The sequence below is a fragment of the Condylostylus longicornis genome, unplaced genomic scaffold, assembly GCF_029603195.1.
Source record: "Condylostylus longicornis isolate FDR11 unplaced genomic scaffold, ASM2960319v2 ptg000055l, whole genome shotgun sequence".
Taxonomy (NCBI): domain Eukaryota; kingdom Metazoa; phylum Arthropoda; class Insecta; order Diptera; family Dolichopodidae; genus Condylostylus; species Condylostylus longicornis.
The window spans coordinates 6,908,366-6,929,057 of NW_026578024.1; the positions used below are offsets into that span (position 1 = coordinate 6,908,366).

The window sequence follows — 20,692 nt, forward strand, 5'->3', positions numbered from 1 at the left end:
TTATAAATACCTTCTGTTAAAGTCTATTTCGGGACAACAACGAAGAAAACAGAATAAGCAGGAAAAATCAACGAATAAAATGAAAAACTTTAACGACAGTATAAGACAAAGTATAGTAGAGAATAACATAAATTATGTGTGTTCAAGGAATGAGAAACTTTTGTTTTCTATACATACTTACATACGGACATAAAAATATACTTAGTTTTTGTTTGTTTTTATTTATACAGTTTCCTAACTAACTTTTATATTATACGATTCTGATATTATACTCTCTATATATAAAATGTATTCTATGGAAAAAGGAATACGTTTATAGATGAAATAATCTACCTTAATTTCAATCTATATATACTTCTTAGTCGCCTCTACAAATAAAATATGTTCTCTAAGTTGTAAAACTTTAGAACATAGGCTATTATATTGTATTAAAATAGAGTTATTCGTATATAATGTCCTGAACATTATTACATATAGACGTGTGTCTACATATATGAAAATATCGAATTAAAATTATTGTACCTACATATAAATATATCGTAATAATGGTCTTAAATATAACAGATTTATTAGACCTTAAGAAACAATTTAAACAAAAACTTATTATATGCATTTAAGTGTATACATGTATGTACTCTACTAAGTATTATGCCAGTATATGTTTGCTTAAAGTATAAAAGAAAAAAAGTTTTTTTTTTTACTATTTCAAGTTTTGATCCTTCGACAATACATAAGTATGTTTGTAAATATATTTATAACAAAAATATATTTATATCGCAATTTATTTATAGTTTAGCTTAAAATAAAAACAAAGACCAGTCCATTATGTCGGTACAATTCCGTTCAATTACCTTTTTCAACTATTTTAATTAATAAATTATTATATATGTATGTATATTATGTAAAATATCCATTGTTATTCTATACGATAACAGAGCAATTAAATTCAAGGTAGTATATTTAATATAGAAATAAGTCCTATTAAGAGCTTTGTTATACACTCTTCGTTTGTTTAAAATATAGGTATGTGAGTTGCACATACACTTATTAGTATGTGTTAATTAAAATATTGAAAATCTGTTTAATGGCCTAAAATAATTAATAATAGCGATATACCCTTTCTGACTAGAATAATTCAGTATAACTCTAATTTTAACACTTTCATTTACCGAGATATTTTAATTAAAATCTATGGCATATTAATTTTATAGTACGACACAATAATAGAATAATCAATATTGCATAATTATTTGAAATATTAAGTTTATATAGAAGAACTTACACTTTTCCTAAAATTTTTAATTTAATTTCTCTGTAAAAATTACAAGATTTTTTGGTGAGACTGGTCGAAACAGTGAAATCTGCTTAAGAAAACGCCTTATTAAAAATGTACTCGTAATACAATTTGAGCAAACTAAAGATTATCATTTATCTGCAAAAATAAAGTTTTTCAATCCGGTCCTTAACAAAGAGCAGTATATTCTATCCAAAACTTAACATCTCATATTTTGTGTTATTATAACTGATTAATTACTGTATTCGGCGCAATTGAAAATAATCGTGTAAATTGCTTAACGTTAGACAATCAAAATAATCAGATTTCTGAAAGTGTTGCCTTAGCTACATTAGTTCATGAAATCCTTACATGAAATTTACAAAGAAAATTTAAATAAACCATCAAAATTATTTCTGTTATACAATAAATAAAATTAAATATTTAAAAAATTTCATTTTAGAATTAAATTTCAAATTTTTGCTTTCAAAAATTGTTTACAATTAAATCTTAATTCTCTTTATTTTGTTTTTCATTACAGGACTCACAATGAGGAGGAAAAACTCGAGTCCGCCAACGATAGGACTCGAAAATTATTCAATTTTATTCATTTTATTTTTTATAACTGGTAGTTTTGCAGGTAAGTTTCTATTTTTAAAATTCTTTTGGTATATAATTTTTTATAATTATAAAATTTTCCTATATGAGTACAAATATCAATACATCACTATAGTCTTAAGGACAAGCAGACACAGCATGCTTAAAAAATACTAATCACTAGGTCTTAAATTGCATTTGTTACTGTTATTCTGTTATACTATTTTTATATAATCGTTATATTATTATAATATATCAGTTGTGATAACAGTATAACAGAAATATTTTAGGGACTCGCTATTTTTAGAAAATTGGGATATCAAAAGTTTTGGAAACAATTTCGTATAAGAAAAAAAAATATTACTAAAGATTTCTTTTTCAAAAGATCAACTTTTCGCAAGCTATTAAACTAGTCAACTTTTCTTAAGTTATCAAACTTGTTAATTTTTTTCAAGTTGCCAAATTTGTTAATTTTTCTCAATTTGTCAAACTTGTCAATTTTCTAATGCCAGTTTATTATTGTTATAGCTATTACTGTAAAAAACTATTCTGAAATTATTTGCTGTCAAAACTTTTATCATTCCTTATAGCAAAATAAATTTGTCAAGAATTTGCTGCATCAAATGATATTTATATTAATAACATGTTGGACAGAAAACAAATAATTTCCATATTTTTTTTCTATTTTTAAATCTAATAAAAATTTAATTAAGCTTTTGATCAAAATCAAATAAATTTTACAATAATACTGAACAAATTTTTATTTTATGAATTTTATTTAAGCGCACTTTTGTGGGTCCATGTTTAAACATTAATAAATAATATATGTATATACACTTAATGTGTTTTCTTACATACATACATACACATTATGCATTAAAACTTTAATGTACAAACATAAATTACAACAATATTCGATATTCAGAGACATAATTTATAATTTATTGCTTTATAATAGGATAACGTCTACCAGTAAAAGGGTCCATATAAAAAGTATCATAAAAATATTATTGGATTTAAGAAAAGGAAGAAAAAAGGAATCTAAAGAATAAAAGCCACAACAACAAAAAAAACTTTCAAAATTTTCTAACAATATTTTGTACACCTATTTTTATTTTTAGATACACTCATACAAACAGACATTCAATGTATTGTTTGTGACTGAAATAAGTTAAGCAAATAAATAACCTGCACACAAGTCGTTCCTATAACAGTAATAAACAACATACAATGATACTTTTATGGTTATTTTCTATTTCCTATTTTCACATAATTACAACAGGAAATATTTTTAAGCTCTTATAGTAACTTTTCTCGTACAAAAGTAGCAGCCTCCTAGAAAATTTATACCACCCCATTCTTTCATGTAGGGAGAGTGTAAATTTATCAGGCACTTTAATGTAAAACAACAATTTTTAAAATGAATTAAGCTCAATAATTTCTTACAAAACAAGTCAGAAGAAAACCTTTTCTTTTTATTCTAGGTGAATTTTCATATTAAATTTCAAGTGAATTATTAATTATTACTGAAAATTTTCATTGACTCATTAGCTACGGTAAAGTTGGCTTATTTGAGATTTTTTATTATTTTATAAAAACTTTCTATCCTATCCTAATTAATACCTTGAGACCAGTTAAATATTTAAACAAACTTTAGGGTTTTTACTTAAATATTTTACATAAGAACTTGTATACTGTGATTTCAGTTCAAATCTTAATTGTATAAAAATATTTTAATAATGTTATAAATTTTTGATATAAATTAATGAAGAAAATTAAACATGGTTGAATGCTAATAAATCGAGTGTTCTTAATTTAATTGTAAAATTATAATGGACTACATAGTTTGGTTACATTTGGTTTACGTCAAATTACCCTCAAAAATGATTGATAAATTGTTTACGAATTATAAGCTTGGGCTTTAAAATTAAGCAAAACTTAAAAAACTAATGGAAAAATAACGAAAATTTTTTCATAATTGCTCATCTACAAGGGTACTTTAATTTTATTTCTTGATTTTTCAGCACAAAACCAAAGTGCTATGATGTTCTAAATCCATGTTGTATTCTTAGAAATTTTTATTTATAAATCAAATTTTTTTGAGTTTACTGCTAAAATTTTTAAAATGCTTAATACACAAAGAGTACCTTATTATACATAAAGTTCTTAGCTCTGAATCGAGTTCAATTTCATTTGTACTACTCGGCTTCAACTCTCATAGATCAGTATTGAAGCTTTTAATCTTTATTTACACAGAATTTTCCCTATTTCAAATATGAAACTTCAAACTTTTTTATTTTTTAATACAAAATTTATTAAGCGTGTAGTCACATAATTGGTGCCAATCAAAATAACTGTTTTTTTTTTTAACAAATTTAATTATTACTGCTTTGTAAATGAAATCCCAGTTAAAACTAAAGATCTACTACCAGATAAACAATGAAAAACAATATTTTGTTATTTGAGTATGAATGAAAATTGAAAATGTCAGAAAGGAAATGTAAAAATTTTTACTATTTGTATAACGATGAAAAAATCTCTTATACACTTCCATAAATAGTTTGTATAAGAATTGCACGTGTATCGTGCCTAATTGCACATATGCCATCAGTTTATCAGAAATCGGTTTTTAATTTTTTTTGTTACCGTTTATTCAACATTTTCACATTTTTATGAATTTTATGCTCGATTTCCATTTCATTGACTTTTATAATAAAAAAAATTCTCACGTTTTTTTAAACGATTTTTTTATGATTTTTTAATTAATAAAATTACAAAAACTTTTATAGTTTTTATATTTTGATTGTAAAAACACGAGTAGCTACCTACGTTTTTATTTAATTTCCAAATTGACATTTTTATTTTTGTCATATTGAACTTAATTGACAATTTGAATTGTTAAAATATTTAAATAATGTTATACGTAAATATAATATTTGTTTAAGCAGAAAAACAATTAAAAAAAAATGGCAAATATCGAGTCGAAAATGCAAAATAAATAAAATGTTGTAATCAAGCTGAAATCCTTCCGTTTACATCCCGTGCTCATTTCAAATTTTAGAGTCGAAATTGCTTGGAATTTCATTTGTTCCTTCTAAAATATTAAAATTCTGTCAATAATAAACTAAATGCTAGTATTCTAAATGTTGATATTTTGTACATTATGTGTGTATGTAGAAATAAAAATTACAAAAAATAATTCACAAATGTCAATGTGAATTAAAATGGAAAACTTTTAATTAAATTAATTTTGAAATTCATTTGAAAATTACATTTAGATTCTTTCATTAGCACTTGTGCATTCTGTCTACATATTAATTTAATATTAATTTATGGAATTATAACCCAAACCCAAATAATTCCAAAATAAATTTAAAAAATATTTTGTAATATTCAAGTTTAGAATATTTGTTTTGGAACAACAACATTCGTATTTTGATTACCCTACAAGCAAACTTGCACATAATATTCTTGGAAATTCCCTTCAAGGTTTTATAACCCTCTAAACTTGCAGCGATTCCATAAATACATTTCGAAATAATTGTGGGTTTAATTAACAGAAATATTTAAGAATATATTACAACGACTTATTTATGTGAATGGCTTGCGTATTTGGAAAATAAGCGTCAAAACCGTAACAGAAATCTATAACAAATAATTTTTTAATCGCGTAGACAATAAAATTTCCATACAGAATTCCGAACATTCTACAGATTTGTACGCCATTAAGTGCACTGCAAACAATATTACACAAAATAATTTTTGAAACAATTTCAATTTTTTAATTTGTACTTAATGACAATAAAAGATTTAAATACTAAATATTAAAATTATTAAGAAAAATTTAGGTAATTCAGGTACATATATGTCCTTCTTCAATATGCTTCATATTCTGCTCAATTAGTGCTTCCTACTCAAATACCTACACTTAATATACGTGTACGTACCGGCACCAATGTATTGAAATTTCGAATTTTACAAAACATTTTTGATAACAAACAATTAAAATTTTTATTATAAAGATTTTCAGAAATCTTTAATTGCAATTTGTCTTGTTCTTTTTACTCTTCATAATTTTTCTGGGTCAATAACCTTTTCAAACCTAAAACTAATTAAAAAATTCAATAAAAATTCTCCCAACAAAAAAAAAGAGAAATATTTAATTTCCTTTTTTTTATAGACATGCAATGAAAATTATCGTTCGAATTATTAAATTTTACAGTTCCTTAAAACTGGAAACTAAAAATATCTTTGTTTATTTAGTTTTTAAAGAACTGAGTTCAAAATCTCACTTTATGCAACATGCGTGCATTCAATTTGAATGATTCAAGTTTCCGAATTTTGATCTCATTTCAAAGCAAAATTTCAAAAAAATTTTTTTATTTTAAAATAATTTCTTTTTTTTCATTATTTTAATTTTTTATAAATTTACTATAATTATATCATAAATTTTTTTTTTCTTAATAATATTAAAGCTCTACTTAACGTAATATAACAGATCATAATCATTATTAAGTATACAGAGTAGGTATTTGAATTGAATACTAAAAAATGTTTGTTTTAAAAAATAATTATTGTAAATATAAATAACCCAAAAAAAAATCAAAAAAATGTATGTTATATGTGCATAACCCACTAAAAAAAAATTTTTTTAAGAAAAAAATTCCGATAATTCCAAAATAAAGAGTACAAAAGTATTTTTAGTAATAAATAAAGGAAAAGAAAGAGAAAATCAAAATCAGTTCAATTTCTCAAAAAGTTGATCTTGTAAAACTGGCATTTTCTTTTTCTGTTTTTTGAAAAATGCAATATCAAAATTATATACTGCCAATCAAAATACAATTATTACTATATATATGTATGTACAAAGGTACTACTATACCTGTACATACTTATATTTCCTTTAAAATTTTATTAAAAGTTAAAAAAAGAGTTAAAATTTTTATTAGTTCATCACCTCATGTGAATTCAAAATAAATTCTCGTACAATTCTCTTCATTATATACGTATGTATGTATGTATGTATGAACATGCATACTTTATACTATCTTTATAATATTATGATGGCATGAGTCTAAAAATTCAAATTCGCATCTAATTAAAATTAAACTAAAATAACAAGAAGAATAAGAAAAATAAAGAAAAAAAATATAACCAGCAAATTAACCAAGAATGTCAAGCTAAAAGTAATTTTAAAAATGTTAAATTACATTTATATTGCTATACTTACATACATACATACATTCATACATTATACAGAAATAAACTAAACAAAAAAAAAAAATAATAAAAAAATGATGAAAAAATTTTTAGCCACGATCACTAAAAAATCACATCAGGTACCATCAAAAGGTACAAAAAAAAAAAATTCACTTTAAAAAGCAATCGAATTGTTACATATTTGTAAAAAACAAAAAAAAGAATAAAAAAAAAAGTAAAGAAAGCATTCAAACGCTTAAAGAATGTTCCCAATATTCTCCCGGTATACAAAACAATTTTCTTAACTCCCAACATAATGAATACACAATATAAACTGGCTATGCTACAACTCTACAAGTATAACTACAATTCATTTTTACTTTGTGCAAAGAGAAATTGACTGTTTTAGTTTTAGTGTGTGTGTGTGTGTGAATGTGACGGCGACGAACGAGTTCATTGAATGATCAGAATAATAAATAAGTTTTTTTTTTTCTTCTGTTTTTCTTCTTGTTCTTTTTCATTTTCCATTTTAAAACTAAAGCATTTTTCATACAAGCAGCAACAGCAGCTTATAAGTTGGCAAAATTTTATTTTTTTCAGTTCTTTTGATTTTTTTTAGTATTAATGAACTTAAGAACTTTGTGTTACACTTTTTTTAATATTTTTTTTCTTATTTTTTGATCACTTATTGCTGCACTACAGTTTTAATTTTTTGTTTTTTTCTTCTCTTTCCTTTTTTTTGATTTTCGTTTTCGTGAAATAAAAATGCACACCATATACAAGAACAGAATGGAAACAATGCACTTTCTTATCATAAGAAGAAATCTTTTAGGGAATTTCATTTTTATTTTTTTGTTTCTTGTTTTCTTTTTCTTTTGTTTTTCATTTCTTCAGCTACATACATATATAGCGTAGATGAGCCGAACACGATATATGTACCTTCTTTTTGTTTTAGAATAATTTTGAGATTTATAGTAGGCTTTTGATTTTTTGGAAAAGGTGAAAATTATTCTAAATGAAAATTAGTTATTAAAAATTAAATATTGAAAAGTTGAAGGAAATTTCGAAAAATCGAGAAATTTTAATAATTTATTGAGAAGAAGAAGATCTAGATTTAAGTTTAAGATTCATTGAATTTGTTAAAATAATACAATCAAATTTCAGGATTAAAGTAAGTAGTCTTGAATTTTTCTTGAAATTCATTCACAATTTCTTATATTTTTGTGATTTTTTCATGATAATTCTAAAAAGAAATTTTTGAATTCCTACATGTTATGTAAAAATATTACAAATTACTTAAATTTAATTCAAAAATTACTAGTATTAATACTAAGATTATTAATTATTTTAGAAAAAATGTTTAAATGAAGGCCAAGTAGAGATGATTAAATACAGAGAAATTATAAAATTCTTCTAAATTCCTTAACATATTAAAAAGATATATTGTGTATCAAATCAAATTTAAGGCATTGAATTTCACGGGTATTCTATGTAAGCACGAAAATTTACTCCATTTAAAATAACATTTAAAATGTATATAAAATGAAATTCTTACATTCCAATTAAATTTATAATCCACAAAAAAACTACATATTTAAAACAATGATTAATTATATTAAATTTAGATTAGCGTACATACATACATACGTATAAATCTTGCATATATATACTTCATAATTTATTGCTGTAAAAAGATTGTAAGAAAATATTTTAAAGCACCTATGCACAAGTGCTAACAAATATTATACAGATAATCTGTAAATCATTCTAAAATTAAAATAAATATTAACAAATGTTATTTACATACTAAAGGTATGTGTGCTATAATATGTATAAATAAATAAATTTGATTAATTGACCAAGAAAATAGAAGCAAATCGTATATTAAAAGATTAAGGAAACTTATAAATAGAAAAATATGAAAATTAAATTTGTAAATATTTTAATAATAATTTTCAATGTACAATAATCAAGCATTTTAAGGCTAAAGTCATCAAATATATTTTTAGAAAATATGCTCTATAAAAATGCTATTTGATTAATGACAATTTTGATACGTTCATATTATATGAAATTCTGTTTCGAATACATTTACAAATCGAAAACACTAAAATAATTACTCTACTGTAATGGAGCTCTAGTTAATATCAAGTGATGCAAGTATTGTGTAAGTAATTTGTAAGTTTTTCAAAGTAAATAATGTGCAACAATAACAAATTTACAAAAGACGATTTTTACAAAATGTTAATTTTATTATGGCAGTGTGGTAGGATTGATGGCAGTATAGCATCGAAAATTTCTCGATTGCGTAAATGTTGTGGAACAAAATTCTTTCCAGTCTCTTTGAATTGAAGGCAGTTTTCAAATTAATTTTTACATACCAACTTATTTTCTGGTTTTTATCATATTTTTGTTGTTTTCATAGAAAAAAAGTAATTTACTCATCAATTTTTGCGCAGAATTGCAATTTAATTTTAATATTTCTTTTGCTTTGCTTTGAAAATATTTAAAGTACATTTTGATATATTTGGGATGTGTTATAAACACACACTTATACAAACCAATTGAATTAGGATTCCTTTAAAATTTTTAAGTTAATTTTCATTTTTTTACTTTTTCTTATAATTCCTTCAATGTTAATAGACCGGACGGAGGATTTTTTTATTATTATTGTTGTTTTTTTGTTTATTATTGATTATGTTTACTTAAATTGTGAAAATGAAAGAAAAATTTTTATTTTTGGTTTTTTTTTATTTTAAACCTAAGCAATTATCATGTTCTTTCTTTATTGGGCCTTTTATGCATTTGTTAGTTTGATTTTTTCTTAAAATTCACACAATATGAATAGGCAAGAGTGTGTGTTTTGTTCTTAAATTTATATATATATGCAATTAATTTGACTGGTTCTAAAAGTTATTCTTAAGAATCAAAATTTAAATGTACAACATTTTTAATATTATTCATGAAAAGTTAGTCTAGTATCTAAAGTATTATATATATATATTGTTTATGTTGTGAAGGTAAAACAAACAAAAATTTTAATATTTTCAATATTTAATAATTTTGCAGTTTCTAAAGCTTCAACCCTCCGCTAAGGCTAAAATAAAACAAAGTTATTTAAATTTTAAAGTACAGGATTTTGCAAATACTCAGCTATAAAAAAAAATATTTAATTTTATGAAATTAATTCAATTATTTTTCTACTAGACCGTATAATTTTTTGTAACAAAAATTTTTATTTACATAACATTTACATTACATAAATATTATATTAATAATTTCATTATATAAGTTAATAATTTATGCAAATTGTTTTAAAATCATATTTATAATGAAAAATCCATTAAAATCTCAACACTTTGTTTGTAAACAATAAATTTTGAAAATTTTTAAACATTGACACTTTAATCGGGAATAACTAAAAATTTTTAAACTGTTTACATTTAAAATTCTTAAATTTCAATTTTAGAGAGAGTATTAAGGTAACTAAGTAACATTATTAAGAGTTATAAAAGATTACAAGATTACCAAGAGTTACTCAAACCGAAATTTCTTCAAATTTCGTAAATTAAATCTTAATACGAAAATTCGGAATTGATTTCGTTAATATTATTTGTTCATCTTCCGTTTTATATAGATTGCAATTGTAGCGAATGAAATTTTTATCCTTATTGCAATTTTGTAAAACAAACTAAAGTGGTTAACAAAACCTGTAAATATTGCATACTTTCAGGTGTTTTACATTTTGCTGTTGCTTGTTTAATAATTAAATATTTCAATATGATATTTTATAAAATAAATCATTAAATAGAAAAACATATGAAGGAAGAAACTGGGAATATTCAACAAATCTAGATTCTTAAATTTTTATTCAATTGTTGAAATATTTAAGTTGAAAAGACACCATTTATTTCTGTACCTAATTTTTTACAATAAAAAAAAAGCTTCTTCAACATTATTTTTTTAAAAATCAAACCATATTTTAAAAAATATATAAAATAAATTACTACTGTAACAAATTTATTTTAATTAAATATAAAATTTAGGCCAACAATGGAATTTCTCATACTTAATTATTTTCATTATACCTATACACACAACATCTCTCTCATAAAATTTTATTTACACGAAAAAAAAATTTCTACTTCATTTTTCAATTATCATAAAATTTTCCAAAATTAAAATTTATAATGATAACTTTAATTAGCACTGAAATAACCGTATATGAACTTAACTGACATATAATTTCAAATATTCTAATTTGTATAATTATGTATCATCTCGTTTTCTAAGAATTATTTCTTAAAACTTAAAGGTTCGTTTCTATAAGATTTTCATTTCATGTAATTAATACCTTTATCGGCTAATATTGAAATGGGTCATCATTGTATACACAATTATTTAAATTCTATTTTGCTCATTGACTTGTATATGTATACAGAATTACAAAATCAGAGAAAAAAAAATTTCTTGTAATTTAAACCTCAATTAATTTTGACAGTAAATATTCTTTATATACATACTTATATACGAAATTTAAATATTCATATAAATTATATTGGTATATTATTATACAATAGTTGAGAATTATTTGTATGAAATGTTCTGTCTCTATAGAAAACATAGATAAACGGTTTGGTAATTTTTCTTCATTAAATAATCAATCAATATTTTTTTTTTTCGTATTATTCCCTTCAACATTATTTATTGCACTTTAATTTAACAATCCATCAAATAAACAAGAAAAGAACGGAAACATTTAAATATACATATGTATATATACATAATTTCACTCCTTTTTTATACCACAACACTATTATTCTTCGACTTGCTGTTCTCGAATTTTTTTTTACCAAATAATAGTTTTACATTACTCTTACATGCATATACATATTAAAAGTATGTACATATATAAAAAATAAATGTAGAAATTGATAATAAAATCAAAAAATAACAAGAAAAAAAAATTAACAATTAATTTAATTATGAAAAATAAAATTATTTAAAAATGCTTTTAAACTATCATTATCCTCTTCGTCATATTATGATGGTTGACTGGCTGACTATATATATACATAAATCATAATTATCAATATATCGTCATATATTACAACGTCATCATCAACATCAGCTATGTATCAGACATGAGCCACATATGTGTATTTTTATATTTTTATAATCCCTCAGCAAATATACTATGTAGGCCTTAACTAAAAATTTTTTAACAACTGAAAATTTTTAAAAGAAAAAATTAAACAACCTGCAAAATAGACTTTATTTTTTTTGGAAAAACAAAAACTTATCGAGCATATATACATATGTTACAACATAAAATGTATGTATGTATGTATGTTGTATATTTGTATGTATACACGTAAAAGCCAGTAAAAGCAGTTCATATACCACCAATAATCAAAAGATACACTTAAAAAACGAAAAATAATAAAAAAAATCTCTATGTCTGACATATTCATCATCCGCAAATACCACACTAAATTACAAAAACTAAAAAATAAAAATTAATCACAAAAAAACTATACACACACAGAAAAAAAACAACACAAAAACAATTTAAACACCCAAAAAAAAAACCTAAAAGAGAAAGAAAACGAAAAAAAAATATTGAAAATCAAACGAAGTTCTGAAATTTCACAGCAGAGTGCCAATTTATTTATATATTTATACAAATAAAAAATGTGCGTGTATATTTATTTTCACATCCAAACATATATATACATACTTATTTATAACTTATATACGAATTTTTTTGTATATACCTACATAACGTTATCCTAACAAAGAATTCCTGTGAACCACATGATATTATTATTTATCTCAATTTCATAGATTTATCCCAGACTATATGAAGTTACACAAATGTGTATACATATATAGATATATATCGTAAATTCTTCGCTATAAACATACGTTATATACCGCATTTAAAAAATACCAAAAAAAAAAATTCTATGCAATATAAAATTTATCACTGTTTTGCCATTGAAACTCTACCAAACTAAAATTGAAAACTCCATATTAATTTTGTGTACAGTGCAGAATAAAAGTGAACTAGTGTTTGTTTTAATATCGGAAATTGTTGCAGAATTTTTACATTTTTAGTGTAATGCCATGAATATTTTTGAAAAAGTTCTTATGATACTTGAAGATGTTTTTTCTTTGGCAAAAAAGTAAAATAAAGTTTTTTCTCAAACATGGTTCGTTATTTCACTTTTAGCCACTTGTGAGTCGCTTAAACAAATATGGAATGTGATGTGAATATGTGGTTGTATGCTGCAACTTTTGAAAAGTCCACCAATCGCATATCATTAGAACAATTATGGCGTAACACTCTACTTTTATAAAATGCTGTTTTTTCTAGCCATAGAAAATGATTTGAGATAGTTTACAATATTAATTAAAAGGCTAGATAAACAAAATTTTGATCTACACTGTACGTACGTTTATATAGAAACCATAACTTTATAAGAACAATCAGAAAAGAATGTGGACATCAGAACAAAAAACTTCTCTCTTTGCTAACAATAATAACAAGAAAAAACAAAAATCAAAAAAAAAAAAAACTTCATACTTTTCGTGCACATCGCAATAATTTTTGTTTACTTCAATGCGATTTATTGATTTTAAGTCAACAAAGTCAAAAAAACTGAAAAAAAAGTTAAAATAACTTTAATAACAAAAAAAATGCAAAAAAAAAAAACGAAATTTCCGTACATGTAGTGTGTTTGTATGTATGTAGAGATATTTTATGCATATTTACCAAAATATATTGAAACAAGTAAAAACGTTTCAGTCGGTATAAACCGATTGAATAATACCCTGCACCTTTCGTTATTGTGTAGCAATTACTCGAACCTGTGAAGTCATTCTGTAGAAACTTCACGGATATGTCTGACCTATAATTGGACATCCGACTGCCAAGTTTCATGAATCTGACTTTATAATTTTTCCAAATATTTAAAATTAGCTTTTGGAGTTGTATGGCAAGTACCTGAACCTGTCAAACAATTCCATCAAAACTTCACAAATATATCTGATCTACAATCGGACACACAACTGCCAAGTATCATGAATCTGACTTTATTATTTTTCCAAATATTTAAAATATGCTTTTGGAGTTGTTTGGCAAGTCCCCGAATCTGTCAAGCAATTCCACTAAAACTTCACAAATATATATGATCTATAATCGGACACACAACTGCCAAGTTTCATGGATCTGACTTTATTATTTTTCCAAATATTAAGAATAAGCTTTAAGACTTGTATGGGAGCTACTCGAACCTGTCAAGCAATCCCATTAAAACTTTAGAAATATGTCTGACCTATAATTGGACACACAACTGCCAAGTTTCATCAATCTGACTTTATTATTTTTCCAAATATTTAAAATTAGCTTCTGGAGTTGTATGGCAAGTACCCGAACCTGTCAAGCAATTCCTCTAAAACTTCACAAATATATCTGATCTATAATCGGACATCCAACTGCCAAGTTTCATGAATCTGACTTTATTATTTTTCCAAATATTTAAAATTAGCTTCTGGAGTTGTATGGCAGGTACCCGAACCTGTAAAGCAATTCCTCTAAAACTTCAGAAGTATATTTGACCTATAATTGGACACATGACTGCCAAGTTTCATGAATCTGACTTTATTATTTTGCCGAATATAAAAAATTTGCTGTTGGAGTTGTATGGCAGCCACCCGAACCGGTGCAGCTATCCCATTATAATTTTTAGAGCATGTGTAGAATATAATTGGACACATGTATACAAAGTTTTATATTTATAGCTTTATTAGTTTTTGAAATATTTAAAATAAACTCTTTGAGTTGTATGGCAGCTACCCGAACCCGTTGTCCGAATTAGTCCAATAACAATAGGGCTCGTCCTTGGCACAAAAGAAAAAACTTGTGAAAGTTTGGTGTCGATTGCATTATTCGTTTTTGAGTTATCGTGCGAACGGACGGACGGACGGACGGACGGACGGACGGACGGACGGACGGACGGACAGACGGACATGTCTAAATCGACGCAGAATTTTACGCTGAGCAAGAATATATATATATGTCCATACCGCAGATGACTCCTTCAAGTAGTTACAAACTCCATACCAAAGTTAATATACCCTTCACGAAGTGCAGGGTATAAAAATTCAATATGATTCATTCTAAGACTAAAGTACAGCAACTCAAAAATCATAAATTTTGGGTAATGACTAATATTTGCTTATGCTGTTACACAATTCATTTCACATTCTCTTTCCAATAAAGAGTTTGTAGGCATTTATAAATTTTCCTTTCCCGCTCTTTTTGAATCTAAATTTATAGCTTAAAATTTAGAACTGAGAAAATGTGTGATATGAAATTGTAAAGGTGTTATATGAGGTCAAAGCAGAAGAGACGTCATACAATTGAAGTGAAGTGTAACAAAGGATTTGCGTTGGAAATTGATAGCTTTAGTCTAAGTATGAAAATTTCGATTTGATTGAATACATTTATTTGATATACAAAACGGTAATTAATTACCGTTTGTATCGGTTATTTTTTAATATGAATTTTCAATTGTGCACTCATAATAAATAATTTTTTGTCTAAATTTCGCGAACAATTTTCTTGTTATCCGATAAAAGTTATTTTTTTAAATTATAACACTTCATGTACGACCATCAAATAGTCTTAAAATTAACAAGTTACTCGCACATCTTAATATAAGCATATAATTATATAAACAAATGTACATATTATATACATAATGGCATTTAAGTACTTTTTAATGGTAAATAGATTAAAACCTTCATTTAATTTTAATGGAGTCAAATGACATTAATGATGATGAGGATCACGTTGCTTACACATATACTATTTTGATTTTTTTCCTCTTTTACTCCTTTATTTTAGTTTTTTCTCTATTTTAGTAGACACACTTCGTATAATAGACAAAAAAATAACAAACTTGAGTTTGATCACTTAACTTCTTCCTATGATTTATATATAAGCACAAATACAGGAGTTACATACTCGGATATTTTTGCATCATAAGCATAAAAGGGGGAAATATCCTTGTTTAATTGCGATTAAAGCATTGAAAAAAATTAAGGAAAAAAAATTTTTTTCAATAAAATAATATTTTTTTATGCCTAAGTAACAAAGTAATTTTAAAAATTAATTATCAATTAATTAAAATTTAATTTAATAATTATTTTTCATATTTCGATAGTTCTTAATTTTTTCATGTATCCCAACTTTCTTGTAAAAGAAATATTCAATACACAAATTAATTTCATTGAGTTAAAAAATTTAATCCTATAAATATGCAATTTAATTTAATAAATTAAAATTTCTCGTTTTTTTTTTTGCTTTGAAAATATAGCGGTAGAAGTGGGAGAAAAGAGTGTGTGAAATATTAATTTATTTCCGGATTATGTATTTCGCTCTTCTTCTCTTCAAGAATATACAGTCACCATTTAGCCACAGCGTTATCCACAGCATTTTCAAATGATTCTTGTGTGATATATCGAAAAAGTGGGAAAATCTACTCGGAAAAAACGGGAATCCTCATTTGAGCTGAACAAAAATGGATAAAAAAGGGAAATATAGAATGAGCCGAGCTCATTATTGTTTTCTATTCAATAAAACTTAGTTGATGCACTTATAAATAATTAACTACAAAATAAAATTTGTAAATCTTAAAAATTTTTACCAAATATGCAATAATTTGTTTTAGTTTTCATGCAAAATTTCTCAAGGTTAAATAATTTTAAACTTTTGCATTTTTAAAAAAATAAATCCTTATTAAATGATTTTTCCTTAAAATAAAATTTATTGCGATATTCACCATTTTAAATTTAATAACCTTCGCATGTCTCTATCAAATCCTGAGGTGGTAAAATAAGAAAACTTTTGATTATTTTATTTTTTAAAATTCCCCCAATAAAATTTTATTAAAGAAAAAGGATTGCTTGCGAATTTTATCATAAAATATTTAATATTGTGTTAAACAGAACTGAAATTAATGAATTTTAATTAAAATTACACAAAATTAACAACAAATATAACTTTTAACAAAAAGCCCTATGCATTCAAATTAAAAAATAAAATCATGTAAACTTATAAGAATAAATTTTTTTTTTTTAAATCTCATAAATTTTTTCTTAAAATATTCTTTTACTTCAATTATTATTTATTTCATATCATGGTAAATTTTATTCTGTAATAAAATTTTAGAGTACAAGAGTAAAAAATTCTCTTCAGCTCTTTGTTATATTTTCATTGCCATTTTGATTTTGAGTTTTTTTTTGTTGTTATTTTTTTTACAATCTTATATAGGTATGCTTAAAATTATTTCTATTAATATTTTCTTGATGTACCATCAATTATACACAATATTATAATTGTCCATTAATTATGCATGCTAATAAATATAGCAACAAATCAACCAAAATAACAAAAAGGATACAATAAAAATTGAAATTCTGCTCTTAAAAGCATATAAGGGATAAAACGCAAGAACTATGCAAAGAATATAAATATAGCAGTGAAGTTGAACTGGTGTAAAAATTTGCATGTTGTTCGATTTATAATACAAAGCAAATAACATCATAAACAAGGTCTAATTCATATTTATAGAAGCCAAGAACAAATCTTTACTGAATAAATTGATTTAAAGAAAATGTCAATGTTAAACCTCAATAAGCACAAATTTACCGTTTTGTTACCACTACACCCTTATCACCAGGCCATCATTGAGCGTACATTGAGCCGCAATTGAGTGTTGATTAAAGGTGGACTACCGGGAATCACCCCCGATGCAAATCTTCTATACCTTGTCCGGCCTTGTCACATTTTCTGCGCCTCACGTGACCAGTGTGGCCTCGCCCAGGGCCGCACACTCGTAGATATAATGAAAAATAGTCTCCTTCTCGTTCACTTTCCGATAAGTGCGACGCGTCATATTGAAGTGCATTCCAATTCTTTTTATTTTATAATTAATAATTTTAGCCCTTATTAGTATAGCTTTTACATTAGAATGCTACCATGTTCACTAACACTAAAACCGTTGGTATATTTGAGCTTATATCTCTTTCGATATATTTTGTTTAACAATATCATACACACAACAAAAATGACTGGAATAGGAAATATTTTGCAGTTTAAATTTTATATACAAGAATTTTGGAATATTTTCCCAAAATTATAATTTCGAACAATATAACAACAATGAAATTATGGAATTCATTCATTTGAAATAGTGCCAATATTTCCATCCTTTCATGACGTGTTCAGAAGAATGTAGTCGTCTACCTATATGCAAATTAACATTAATTTTAATCTCCGCTGAAATTTAATTTTAATCGCTAAATACTGTAAATTGCAGATTTATTGGCGTTACGGTACACATTCTATCGTTTTATATTTAGAACTCACTCTCTAAAGCAAATATTTATGTGCCAAAACGCGTGTGCTATCTACACCGAAAACTTCAAAAATTCTCTACACATACTTGACATACTTTTAATTAAAAACATTCCTCGTCACTGTTATAAAGGGATAAACTAAATAACAAAACAAAAAATAATAAGAATTTAAAAAGAAATCAATTCTAAAAATAAAATTTTTCTTATAAAAATATTGAAGAAGAAAAAGAAAAATTAAAATAATAAAAAGTTGGAAAAACTAAAGAAGCTGAAGACAAGTCAATTTTATAACTTTAATATCTAAAAATAGAAATTATCACCAAACCAAAGTTTAAAAATAACTAATTTTTTTTTTTTCATTTTTCTCTTTCTTTTCTTTTTGATTTTGATTTTTCTACTCTTAATTTTTTGAAATGTTCTCTTCTTTTAGTTTATTTTTTGCACAATATAGACATACCTATAAGTATAAGTGTAAGTTGTTACTTGGAGAATGCCTATAGGTATAAAATATCATTATTTTAATATTATGTATAATTATGTGTGTGCATAATTGAAATGATTTCTAAATCTTTATATATACAATACATATACATACATGCATAAATAATATATAAAATGAAAGAAAATAAATTTATTATTGTTTTTAATATCAAGAATTTCAAATGGATTGAATTCATTTTAAAATAGGTGCAGTCTATATATATGCATTTATATGTTTGAATAGATGTGTGATTTAATATAGTTAACAAAAGTAACATAGTTTTAATATGATAGTTAAATATATCTATATATATGTAAGGTACTTAAAAGTTAATGCCATTAGCGTACGTATAATACGATATAATATATCGTAAATGGCATTGGGAATGGCAGTGACAGCATCACAATTTCATTTTATTAATGATATTATCATTCTCTTATATTCTCTGCAAGAAAAGTTATTTAGAAAAATTGTTTGCTATTTTTTTTCTCTACTTTTTTTTTTCATATAATTTTAATTTTATTCTGTTGTGTTTGTTTTTTTTTTATAAATTAATTTATAATGATAGATTTAATGCTTTTCCTTTTTATTTGCGTTTCTTATATTTTATATATATGTGCATATACATGTGTACCTTTAGGTATATTGTAACTTCATCTTTATATTTTAATTGTGCTGCACGCGGTCACAAACAATTTTTTTTTCTATTTTTTGTTTCATGCTATATTTTATGTGCTATTAATAGAAATCCAAGGCATTAGTGCAAGTTGTTCATTGCACTCATCTTTAATTTATCCTGTTTTTTTTTTCTTTCTGCTCCTAAATCTCCATCTCTCCTCAACTCTCTGTACAACTCAATTTGTATCTTATATTCATTTCTTATATTAATTTCTTGAAATTGTAAAACTGGAGGAACTGGAAATTAGAAAAAATTGATACATATACATATGTATATAGGTAAAACTGTATATTAATATATAGAGGAAAGAAAATATTTTCTACTATAAAAAATTCATACTTACACAAATATTGATATATAATACGTAATTTGTTATACAAAATAGCAAAAACTCTATATTATAAAAATATTAAATAGAATTTAAAAAGAATTTAGAATTTAAGCAAGGTTATACTGCATACATACTAGTTATAATGCTGTAAATAAAAATAACTATATATGTATAGAATTCCTTTCTATGAGTACCTTTCAAATTGGTATATATATATACATACATATTGCGCCTTTACATTTTTATACGTATGACTATAGATTTAAAAAAAGAAATTGTTTAATTCTTTAATAATCCCGTATGTTTCATTGGTATTTTGGCATATTAAATATCATAATAAAATTTTTAAAAATTAATTAAAATAAATTTTATTTATTTTTTGTGTAATTAGAATTTTATTTAAGAATTAACAATTTCATTTTAATTTATAATATTTAAAAAATAATTTCTGATTATAAAATTTATTACAATATAAAATCTTTAAAAATAAAAATGAATTTATTGTGTTGCCATCTATTTATGACATTAAGCATGTAGAATATTAAAATGCAACTTCAAGTTGATTATATTTTGCCAATTTTAATTATTTTACGATTTGTAATAACTAAAAAACTTAAAATACTGTAAATTCTTTGATCAAAGGTAGGGTTTTAATTTAAAATTTTTTGTTTTTAATTGTGATAGCCTCTAGGATTTCTAGTT

At 24.2% G+C, this 20,692-nt stretch overlaps 1 protein-coding gene across 1 annotated transcript in view; it reads left to right on the forward strand.

Annotated features, from left to right (window-relative positions):
* Positions 1-20,692, forward strand: part of LOC129612111 (mucin-2) — a 124,524-nt gene that overhangs the window by 59,501 nt on the left and 44,331 nt on the right. Inside the window, exon 2 of the mRNA XM_055525633.1 lies at positions 1,815-1,913. Coding sequence (XP_055381608.1) covers positions 1,823-1,913 — 91 coding nt within the window. The 5' untranslated portion in view covers positions 1,815-1,822. The remainder of the gene's footprint in view (positions 1-1,814; positions 1,914-20,692) is intronic.